The following is a 12360-nucleotide window of genomic DNA, read 5'->3' as shown; positions in this document are numbered from 1 at the left end:
AGGGAACAGTCATTTTAGGGGAAATGAAGCAGGACACAGGTATCCTCACATATTCATATTCATATTCCTCTAAGGAAGCAACCTTAAAAAAGAAGAGCAACTGTGACTGTCAGTAAAAAGAAAACACTATGGGGTTTATAGTATTGAATTCATTCATCTAGTTTCTGTAACTGAGAAGTGCACATTATATATTATTGAGAGCAGCAATGTTACATCACTATTTAGACAGGCTGAGATCATTTGATGTCGTTTTTCCAACTTTCAAAAGCTTGACAAGGGCGTAGGAGCGTGGCGGCTCCACAGGGCAGCACCAGCGGTGTGGCTAGACGCTCACTTCCAGCCACCTGACCAGCCCTCCTGGAGCTGCCATCGCTCAGTACCTCCATAAATACGAACATTAGGATGATGCTATACTTCTCTCTCTGTTACGCAGCCTTGTATCGGCCAACATATATAAATGTTCACTGGTTCAGAAAGAATATTATGTGTTCCCAGAAGTATGCAGTTAACATACTTTCCCAACATTCATATAAATTTACATCTCTATTTAGGCAACTCACTGCTTAAGTCATCATATTAATATTAATCCTATTTTTCCAACATCTTTTGTCGTTTTTGTTAAGAAAAATGGAGCAGGCTGAACTCTCCATCTCGACAGGCTAGGAGTACTTACTGAGAATCAGCGAGGGGAAACCCACCTTCCTGCAGGATTGGAGGCTGCAAGGAGCTGGGGTTGGAGGTGGGCTTTGGTGGGGTCTGAGCCAGGGGGCAGAGGTTATGAAAGGCTATTAGGCTGAGGGAGGTGGGGACTTTCGATCAGCTCACGGTGGAATGTTGAAGGCCAGGCGTGGGTCAGACTGTCCTGCCTGCGTGTCAAGTCCACACACACCTGGGCTTTGCCTGGTGTCCATATGCATCTGGGGCAGTAGGGAGGCGGTCACTCCTTCATAGTCCATCTTTAGATGCAGAACAAGACTGGGACAAGACAGGAGAGGTAAGTCCTTCACATAGGGTCTTTGGATAGATAAAAGGATGGGGCTGGAAGAAGAGACTGGAAAGAGTTGTTGGACTCTTCTTGGAGATTCTTTGTCCTATTGGGGATTTATTTTCTGAACTGTCCTGTTTGGAATTTATGTCCCATTTGGAATTTTATAGCAAGGGCATCATCCTGATGCCGGTGGTCCTGAACTTTCTTTTTCTTTTTCTTTTTTTGTTGGTTGTGGGTCTTGAACTCTGGGCCTGGGCGCTGTCCCTCAGCTCTTCAGTTCAAGGTGAGCGCACTATCACAGGAGCCACAGCTCCACTTCCGGTTTCCTGGTAGTTTATTGGAGATAAGAGTCTCACAGACTTTCCTGCCCAGGCTGGCTTTGAACTGCGATCCTCAGATCTCAGCCTCCTGAGGAGCTAGGATGACAGGCGTGAGCCACCGGCGCCCGGCTTTGTTCCTGCACTTTAGATGAGATCGGGGTAGAGTCTTCCTGAGAACCAGGAAGGGCCCAGGGAGGGGGGGGAGGGGCAGTCAGTGGCCATGGGAGCAATGTGGGGTTATGAGAACAAAGCAGATCCCCATCAGCTCTGAATAGCAAATTAATTCTTTGATAATCACCCATCATCATGGCCCTTTTACTCCTATTATAAACAACAGTGATAACAACAGGTATTTCTATAGTGCTAACCAGATGCTAGGCACTATGTGTACATTCTCTCCCTTACACATACACACACTCCTTACAACAACCCTGTAGCATAAGTAGTACCATATTATTACCATTTTACAGATGAAGAAAACAGAACCACTGAAGAAAGATTAAATAACTTGTCCAGTCTGGTGAGTGGTGGAGCTAGAATTTGTACTCAGTACACTGGGTCAGAGTCTAGGCTCTTTAGACACGGTGCCTTGGGCAGGTGAAGAATGAGTAGAAGTTCTGATGGTTGGAAGATGAGGATGAGTGGAAGTATAGAGAACAGGAAATCAGTACTTGCAAAAGCATGTCAGGTGTGAGGATGGGGTAGAGGACAGGTAGGTATGTCTGAGATTAAAATGGGAGCCATGAGGTGAACCCAGGGAAGGCACAGGTGGAACGGGGGTCCTGTGGAGGCCAGACCATGGAGGATTGTGCAGGTCAGGTCAGAAACTACAAAAGAACAGGGAATCATGGGAGGAGGTAAGCAGTGAGGGAGAGGGCACAGCAGTCTGAATGCCACTTTGGCATACAAGGTGAAAATGCAGGGAGCCACCTGACAGCCAGGTGACTGTGCTGTTGGAGGTAGGGTACAAATCACACAGGGCAGAGGGAAGGATTGAATTTGGGAGATGGAGTCTCAAAAGGAGTTCCATGGGTGATTCCTAGGCTTCTAGTTTGTAGAAACAACCGAGGAGGCTCAGAGGCTTGTAATGAAAGTAATTTGCTAAATCCTGGAGATGTGGAAGACAAGGAATATATGGGATCAGGGGAGGTGTGCAGAAGTATACTGAAGGAAGGACTCAAGAGATAAATTCTGGAGATACACCTGACAGTTTAAGCCACAGGATACATAAGATCCCACAAAGAGAAGCCGAAGGCCATGGCATTGTAAAAGACCTGTAAGACAGGGTGAGCCTGCAAAGCAGATGCTGAGAGGCAGAAGGAAAACCAGGACAGTGATGTCAGAAGCCAGTGAGATGGTTTAAGAAAGCAATAAAGTCCAATGCTTCTGAGAGCCAAGAAGACTCAGGTTGAAACATCCATTACATCAGGAGACATGGTGACAGCTTCCAGAAGGACGAGAGGACAGGAGTGAAGTGAGGAATGAGGATGGGGTATGGAAATGAAGAGAGAGTGCACACAACTCAGAAAGAGGGAAGCATGAGATAATGGAGGGTCAAGAGAAGGGTCAGCAGATTTCTGAGTGCCAAGCACCAGTGGCTCACACCTGTAAGCCTAGCTACTCAGGAGGCTGTGATCTGAGAACCACAGTTCAAAGCCAGCCTGGGTACACAAATCCTTCAGACTCTTATCTCCAATTAACCAGCAAAACAACCACAACTGGAGGCATGACTCTAGCAGATGGTGCCAGTCATGAGCAAAAAAGCCAAGTGAAAACACGAGTCCCTGCGTTCAAGTCCCAGCGCCAGCATGAGAATGACCATGTTTAAAATGTTGATTCCAAGACCAGAGCTGGGAGAAAGGAGATGAGTACAGAGGGGAAAAGCCATAACTACGAAGCTTCTATGAAGTAGAGAGAGAAAAGATCAAAAGCTTGAAGAGCTGTGAGAAGATAGTCTTTTGCCAGGAGGGCAGGAAGCTAGGAGGTGAGTGGCTATAGACAGGTCTGTACCTTTGACAGTGAGAAAACTGTGAAGTTCCCATCTGATGGCTCCCACCTTGTTTAAGACACAGAGCTGCACAGGGAGAATGAAAGAGGAGGTGTGGGGTGAGAGAGAAAGGGTAGTGTCAGAGTTCTGAGCAGACAAGAAGGTCTAAGCTGTAAAGGTGGTAAAAGTGAAACCCTGAAACAGATTGCTAGGTGGAACTGAGGGCTCATTTCAGAATACTGGGCGTCAAGACATGCAGAGGTTTCAAATGATTACAGTGCCTGCCTGTGGGTTCCGGCAGGGCGGACAACTGTGAGGAGTCATCCAGCTGGGTTTGGCTAAGAGAGATGCCACACGAACTCCAAAGGACAAGTGGACTTAAGGTATAGACCTGCTAGATATGGACCAGGCACCTAAGCTACAGGAAGAGAAGAGAGAAAAAAGGGACTTGGGGAGAGTAACAGGGACAGAGGAAATGAGAGCACAAGCTACCGACTGAAAAAGGTGGATAAAGAACAGAGTATGTGAACTTAACCCATTAATTCCATTAAAACCCATTAGAAGGGAACACAAGTAGTTCACGCTCATGTTAGCTCTTCAGAAGAACGAGATCCGGAGGACTGCAGTTTGAAGCTAGCCTGGCAAAGAGTTTGCCAGACTCCATCTCCAAAATAGCAAGCTGAGCAAGAGCTCAAGGCTCCAGTTCAAACCCCAGCACCTAAAAATCGATCAATCACTCACTCACTCATTAGCAATTGTGTAGACGTTAAGTCAGAGCCCAGCACAACAAGTACCAGGAAACAGGTGCCAGCAAGAGGGGACCGGGGGGGGGGGGGGGGAGAGGGGCAGAAGAAGCGGAAGAGTCGGGAATGCAGGCAAGAATTCATACCACAGAACTGAGACATATTAAGGAAAAGGGTGTGTGAAGATGTTGACGTGACACAAACCGAGATGCAGCGTACACATAAACTGCTTTGTTAAATTGCAGAAGATTCAATATATAACCTAGAATTAAGGTAAGTAAGGGAAGGGGTGGCGTCGAGGGTTGGGTAGAATGCTGAAAGAAAGGGGTGACATTAAGAAGCATAAACTGCTCTGTACAGCTACCTAAAATAATAAAAACACTTTTAAAAAGGGAGCAGAGAATGACTGTGGTCCTAATGCAAGACAATGCCATCTACTGTTGGCCAGAAACCATGGGAATGGCAAGTTAAAGGACTCATTAGATAGCTTGAACCAGATCGTTCATTAATAATACATTAAGGAAATGTGTGAAAAGATTACCTGGCTGGAGCCTCCTCCTCCAGGGCGCCCAGGGTCTCCTCCTCCACCGGGGCCTCTTCCTTTGGGGCCGTCAACTCCACGCCACTGAAAAACAGCAAAAGCCTCTGCAGTCATATGAATGCGTTTACACCAATGCTTTTACAAACATAAGATTGCACAAATTTTAATGACCCATGTCTTCCTTTTCTAAAAGAAGCAGTATTAGGGTTTGAACTTAAGAGCACTGCATTGAAGCAAGATTCTCCTACTTTGCTTCCTGCATAGCTGAGATTACAGATGTGTACAGATGTGGCTTGTTGATATTCAGTCTTTTTCCCCAGAGAGCCTCAAACCACGGTCCTCCCAAGTCACCAGATTACAAGTGGGAGTCACTGAGCTCAGCTTTAGTGTCCTATTTCTTAAGTGCCTAGATCCTGAGTTCAAGCACCATGATTAGCAGGAGAGACAGACAGAGAGAGAGAGAGAGAGAGAGAGAGAAAGAGAGAGTGAGCATGCCATATATATATATAGAGAGAGGGGGGGAAGCGGGGGAGAGAGCGAGCATGCCATATATATAGAGACAGAGAGGGGGGAAGCGGGGGAGAGAGCAAGCATGCCATATATATAGAGAGAGAGACGGGGGGAAGCGGGGGAGAGAGCAAGCATGCACGCCAGTCCTAGGACTTGAACTCAGGGCCTATGCACTGCTGCTGAGCTGCTTTTGTTCAAGGCTAGCACTCTACCAATTGAGCCACAGCACCACATCTGGTTTTTCTGTGTATGTGGTACTAAGGAATCCAACACAGGGCTTCAAGCGTGCTAGACAAGCACTCTACCACTGAACCACCTTCCCAGCCTCAATCATAAATATTCTTAAACTACAAGTATTAAAAATAAGACTATGTTGGGCCTGGCACCAGTGTGTGGCTGCAGTCGAAGACCAAGAAAACACTGGTGCAGTGTGCACACCTGCCACATCAGCTACACAGACATGGGAGCTCTCACTTGGCGGGCTGTGGTCAGGCTAGACTGGGCAAAAAGCATGAAAAAGGTCTAGGGGCATGACTCAAGTGATGGAGCCTCTGAGTGGCTGGTGCAAGGGCCCTGAGTTCAAACCTAGTACTCCCAAAGGAAGAAAAAGACCATCTGAACAAACTCAGGAAATGGCAATAAGGTAGAGATAAATTTTACAAAAAGGATCACATATGATTATAAATAAGCTGGTAATAATAATCCAGCAAACAAGACTTTGAATTAATTTATATCCTATTTTGTTAATATACCATCTACAGACTGGAAATGACAGCACAACGAAAATTTAAATTTTAATTCACATGACCTCTTTCTTTTCCTTTCTGTATTGCCACGAATACTATTTGAATATTACATTTTATGAAGCCCCAGAAAAAGAAATACTACTTTTAGTAAACAGTTAAAATCCAATTGCAGAACAAGATGTGTGGCTCCAGTGACACAGTGCTTACTTAGTCTAGCAAGCCAAGTTCAATTCCCAACACTGCTGGGAAAAAATTAGTCACATACGGAATCCAGCATTTTTTTCATCCTGGTTCAGAAAAAAAGTTTTCAATGATGGCTTTTTAAGGTTTTAAAGTACATATAAATTAAACTGTTCTAAGCATGTAGAAACTGCAATCAGTTTTAAAAGACCCTTACAATGAAAGGAGGTACTCTTAAGGAAGGGACCCAAAGGTGCAATGAATGCCTCTGTGCCGGTGAACCTGTAAAATAATATTTATCAACATGAATGCCAGGAAATGGCAACACGTTTTTAATATTTTTTCCCATCATTGATGAAGATGGTGTTGTTTTTTGCTTTTTGGTCTTTGTTTCTTGTTTTTTGTCTTGTTTGTTCCTTTAACTGTCTTTGGGGGGTAAGAGGAGGCAAAGAAGTGGAAGAACAAAGGGTGAACAAATGTAGCATTGGTACTCAGTAGACACGATCGGGAAAAGGAACAATACAGCTATACAATTTGTAGGTAGAGATGGGAGAGGGAAAAAGAGAGATCAAAGGAAGGGGTGAAATTGCCCCCAAAGCAATATACTTATTACCTGCTTATGAAATGGTGACCCCCTCTGTACATCTCTTTAATAATAACAGGGGCTGGGAAGGTGGCTCAGTGGTAGAGTGCTTGCCTTGCATGCATGAGGCCCTGGGTTCGATTCCTCAGCACCACATAAGCAGAAAAAGTTGGAAGTGGCGCTGTGGCTCAAGTGGTAGAGCGCTAGCCTTGAGCTGAAGAGTGGAGGGGCAGCGCCTAGACCAAGGGTTCAGGCCCCATGACTGACAAAACAAACAAACAAACAAACTTTTTTAACCTTAGTTTCTTTTTGCCATGAACTTTGATTAACTTCTACTTTGGCTTTGCTTCTTCTCTTTTGTACAGCTTCTGAGTCTTGAGCTCAGGGTCTCTCTCTCTCTCTCTCTCTCTCTCTCTCTCTCTCTCTCTCTCTCTCTCTCTCTCCCCTCTGTCAGCTTTTTCTCTCAAGGCTGGCACTCTACCACTGGAGGTACACCTTCACTTCCAGCTTTTTTTTAACTGCTTAACCTAGAGATTAGAATATCTATCTCAGGTTCATCTGCCTGAGCTGGTTTCAAGCTTTAATTCTCAGATCTCAACCTCCTGAGTAGCTAGGACTATAGCTGTAAGCAGCAAGTCCCTGGCATTTAAAAAAACATCGTAAGTTAGTTATACAAGGGGAGATTTTGTTGTGACATTTCCACACAATGTGATCCTTCTCCCTCTTCTCAAAACAATTTCAACAGGTTTCAGTTTTATTTTGACAAAAATCTACTTTAACCATATTCACTTTCCCCTTATTTAGCCCAACCCCCTTACTAGTGCTCCACCCCAGCCCTCTCTCCCCCAACTTGCTACTGATCAACAGCTTTCATGTTTATTCGCTCTCTTTTGCCCTTCCCTCTCTCCTCTACACAGTCCCGTAGACTCAAATTGTATGCTTGCCTAGATATATAAAGGTACAATCACGTCTATGGATATGTATGTGTTTTAGGCCTAGCTTCTATATAGGAGAAAAAAACACATATCTTGTTTTTTAATTTTTTTAGCTTAGCTCATTATGATGTCCTCTAATTACACCCACTTTTCTGAAAACGACATGATTTCATTTTCCTTCATGGCTGCATAACATTCCATGGTACATCTATACCATTTCTTCTTTATCCATTCAAGAAGATTCCAGGTGTCTGATTCCATCATTTGGCTATTGTGCACAGTGCTGTAATAAACATGAATTATGCTGGCATCTTTCTGATATATTGATTTATTCTACTGACATATGTCTCATATTGGTATAGGGGAGTCTTTGGAAGGGTCTATTTTTGGACTCATATCCATATGGTTACACTAGTTTACATTCCCACCAAAAGAGTATAAAGATTCCTTTTCTAATTCATCTGCCAGCATTTCTTGGTGGCTGTCATTCCGACTGAAGTAGATGGACTCTTACTACAGTTTTAATTTGCATGTTCTTTATTATAGCTAAGGCTGTTGAACATTTCCTCATGACTTCATTAGCCATCTCTTTCTTCTTCTGAAAACTATGTAATTAGATTATTTGTGGGGTTTTTGCTAATTTCAGTCCCCTGTATAGTATGGATATCAATCCTTTATTTGTTGACTAGCTGGCAAAGATTTTTCTTTCATTCCTTGGGCTGTCTTTTGATTCTGGTGATCGCTTCTTTTGCTGTGAAGAAACTTTAATTTGATACTGGCCCATTTGCCCATTTGCCCATGTTTGTTCCCATCCTCTGGAGTCCTATTCAGAAAATACTTGCCTGTGTCTTTAAGTTTCAGAAGTTATCTTATGTTTTTCGGTAGTAGATTTAAAACTCCAGTTCTTATTTTGAGCTCTTCGTTCCTCTTGGAGTTTTTTTTTAATCCCCATTTTCAGTACCCTAAAGTGGATGACCCGTTTTCCCAACACCATTTGTTGGAGAGTCTTTTCTCCGGTGTGTGTCTTTTGGCTCCTTTGTCAAATATCAGTTGGCTACAGATCTGTGCTCTTATTAAAAACTTACTTTATGAACAAGATGTTTTTCTTTTCCTTTTTTTTGCTGGTCTGGGGGCCTGAACTCAGGGTCTAGCTACCCTAAGGTATTTTCCCCAAGGCTAGGACTCTACCACTTTAGCCACAGCTCTACTTCCAGCATTTTGGTGGTTAAGATAAGAACCTTACAGACTTTCCTAACTGGGCTGGCTTCCAACCGTGACCATCAGATCTCAACTTCCTAAGTAGCTAGGGTTACAGGCATGCGCCACTGGTGCCTGGCTTTAAACAAGATCTTAAATCAAATGTACTTGATGTGTAGAAGGACACCTAGTAGAGGACCCTTCATAAATGCTCACATCTACACATCAGCCAGACCCCTGTGGGTCACTTGATTTTTAAGCACCAAGTAGTCCCAAAGTCTAGCAGAATGGCAACACTAAGTTATTTCAACGTTTTCTTTGTTCTCTTGCCATGAAACAAACCAAGATTAAAATACAAAAAGAGTTGTCAATGGCTTGTGCCTGCAATCCTAACTACTAAGGAGGCTGAGACTGAGGGCTGTGGTTCAAAGCCAGCCCAAAAAGGAAACTCCATGAGACTCTTTTTTTTTTTTTTTTTTTTTTGTCGGTCGTGGGGCTTGAACTCTGGGCCTGGGCGCTGTCCCTCAGCTCTTCAGCTCAAGGCCAGCGCTCTACCACTTGAGCTACAGCGCCACTTCCGGTTTTCTGGTGGTTTTTTTATTGGAGATAGGAGTCTCACGGTCTCTCCTGCCCGGGCTGGCTTTGAACCGCGATCCTCAGATCTCAGCCTCCTGAGTAGCTAGGATTACAGGCGTGAGCCACCAGCGCCCAGCTTCCATGAGACTCTTATCTCTAACTACCAAAAAAGCTGGAAGCGGAGCTGTGGCTAGCTTCAAACAGTAGAGCTCATTTAACTGAAACCTTTCATTAACTTAATCTTTCTGTGGTCATAGGTCTTAAATGAGCTTATTACATAATAAAGAAATTAATCTTAAAAAAAAAAGAAATTTCCTATTTGCATTGTTAGGGCGCCCCCCCCAAAAAAAAAAAAACAGTGGAGCTCTATCTTTAAGCACAAAAGCTCAGGACACACACACACACACACACACACACACACACACACACACACACACACACACACACACACACACACACACACACACACACACACACACACACACACACACACACACACACACACACACACACACACACACACACACACACACACACACACACACAGCAAAACCGTACAGGGCACAGAGCCCATGCCCAGAGCCTAAGCCCCAGGACCAGCTCACGCGCGCACACACACACAACAAAACCGTCCAGGCTTACAGACAGTTTGTACTGTTTGCAATTTATGAATACGTATAAAACTCAAGTTGTACTCCCAGCTTATTGAGCCATGTGATCAAATCTATAAAGCTAATTTCAAGATGAGCAACGACTTGTTTTGACAAACAATGTTCGGCTGAAAGCAAACTGACAATGTTGAGTTCATTACAAGAAACAGCCCTAGAGACTGTGTCTATACTTTGACCTGTTATCCTAGAGAAAAGTGTGCCTATTTGTGTGACTATGCTCCAAAAATGCTGCTGAACATTTCAAGGCTTTTAGGACCCAGCTCAAATGTGGTCAGGCTTCACACTGAACCTAAACCTCTAACAGAGGATGGAGTTTCACCAAATGTTACCTGATAACATACAATTACCTGCTCTCCACAGTATAAACTCTAAGGCAGTATTACTGAACACTTACATGTGGTTGTCTATTATGCTTTTACCAAATACTATGTTTTTTAAATGATGTCGATGACACTCTGTGCCAGACCTGTGAAGGAAACTCAAAACTGCCAGAACTACTCAGTCACGTGAGTCTGTCCTTCATTCCAGTCACTGCTGCCAGTGTCTTTGGCATGAGCAAGGGATGTACTGCACATCACTTCTCCTTCACTTCCTCACAGATCCAAAGTTCACATGACAGCACTGACTGCCCATCAGCTGATTAAAAAAAATACAAAAAACAAAAAAACCCAGGAGGGGCTGAGGATTTAGCTCACTGGAAGAGAACTTGCCTGGCAAGTGCAGGGATTTAAGCTCAGACCTCAGCTCTGAAAACTACAGAAACAAACAACAACAAAAACAACCACAACTACAAAAAGGGAGTCTTACCTGATACTGGTGGCTTATACCTGTAATCCTAGCTACTTAGGAGGCTGAGATCTGAGGATTGTGGTTCAAAGCCAAGCTGGGCAGGAAAATCAGTGAGACTCTTATCTCCAAAAAGCCAGAAGACATGGCTCAAGTGGTAGAGTGCTAGCCTTAAGCACAAAAGCTGAGGGTCAGCACCCAGGCCCTGAGTTCAAGCTCCAGATCCTGCACACACTAAAACGTCTTACTCTAAGACTTATTTATAAACTATCACCACCTAACTTCCTGTCACAAACAAACCCAAAATGAATGCCACGAGACACGTCTTTCTAACACCACTCCTGGAAGCCCCACAAGTGGCACAGCCACCTCTACACACATACGTATAGATATTCTGTGTATATGCGCATATATGTGTATATACATACATACATATAACTGAAGTCAAACCAAAGATCATTGAGACTATGGAATTCCAGATTGAGTAACCACTCAAAAAGTTTCCGTTCAGGTCCCAAGAACAGAACGGTAGTAAACCTAATGTTACATTTGGCATTATTATTTTATACATTTGTCTTTTAGAACAGATACTCAAGGAAAGCAAGTTCCGCCTGACATAGTGGCACATGTCTGTAACCCTAGCGTTCAGAAGGCAGCAGTAATAGGGTCACAAGCTAGAGGCCAGCCTGGGACACCCAGAGAACTCCAGGTCACCCTGCAACTGTCTGTCTCCAAAATAATACTAACAACAGATAAAAACAAGATTGCATAAAAAGCTTAGATTCTTTAAAAGAAGAAAAATGGAAGTACAGATGCATCAAGTTTCTAATTTATGGAAAGTTGGTCTTGCACAGTTCCTTACCCTACAGTATAGCCTACCACTGGCTCAGCAGACACCATGAAGGCCAACACCCTGCAAAACCAAACACACACCTACTCTAGCTAGCAGAACTGGCAAAGATCCAAAGAACCATGAAACCATAGAGAAATGTCTAACAGGAGCAAGGTACAGGAGAAACTTGTCTACAAATGACTATAAAGTAAGATGCACTACCCAGAAGCTAAAAGAACTCTGAAAGGTCTCAGAAAAGTATATAATATGGGGGAAATTAGAAAGCTTCTTGAGACATGCATAAATGTGCCAGGCCATATACTTGTTAGGGTATCAGCAAGTATGTAGACATCTGTCACAAATCATTAGCTAATATAAAATAAAAAAGATCTTTAAAAGCAGTTTCAAATCTAAATGCAACAGAGCAAACTTGTTTTAAAGTTATCACCGAGAAGCTGGGCACTGGTGGCTGAGGCCTTTAATCCTAACTTCTCAGGAAGCTGAGATCTGAGGATTGCGGTTCAAAGCCAGCCCCGGCAGAAAAGTCCGTGAGACTGTTATCTCCAATAAACCACCAGAAAACAGGAAGTGGTGCTGTGGCTCAAGCAGTAGAGCGCTCGCCTTGAGCTGAAGAGCTGAGGGATAGTGCCCAGGCCCATAGTTCAAGCCTCACGACCAACAAAAACAAAAAACAAAAAAAGAAAAAAAAAAAGGAAGTTACCACCTAGGTGCTTACACCAAAAAAAATTATCTCAGTAAATCAAA

General features: G+C 43.7%; 1 protein-coding gene across 3 annotated transcripts in view; it reads right to left on the bottom strand.

The window, feature by feature from the left end:
- The window catches only part of Habp4 (hyaluronan binding protein 4), a 36155-nt gene that overhangs the window by 12137 nt on the left and 11658 nt on the right, over nt 1-12360 (bottom strand). For 2 of the 3 annotated variants that reach the window (XM_070035829.1, XM_070035828.1), the window contains one exon: nt 4580-4663. In XM_070035829.1, coding sequence (XP_069891930.1) covers nt 4580-4663 — 84 coding nt within the window. Of the gene's footprint in view, nt 1-4579; nt 4664-7681; nt 7817-12360 lie in introns of all 3 variants that reach the window. The other variant, XM_070035827.1, reaches the window with a different exon arrangement.

This window comes from Dipodomys merriami, unplaced genomic scaffold (assembly GCF_024711535.1).
Source record: "Dipodomys merriami isolate MVZ:Mamm:240054 unplaced genomic scaffold, mDipMer1.0.p SCAF_26, whole genome shotgun sequence".
Lineage (NCBI taxonomy): Eukaryota > Metazoa > Chordata > Mammalia > Rodentia > Heteromyidae > Dipodomys > Dipodomys merriami.
The sequence above is the reverse complement of the archived record's forward strand: the minus strand, read 5'-3'. Positions and strand labels throughout refer to the sequence as shown.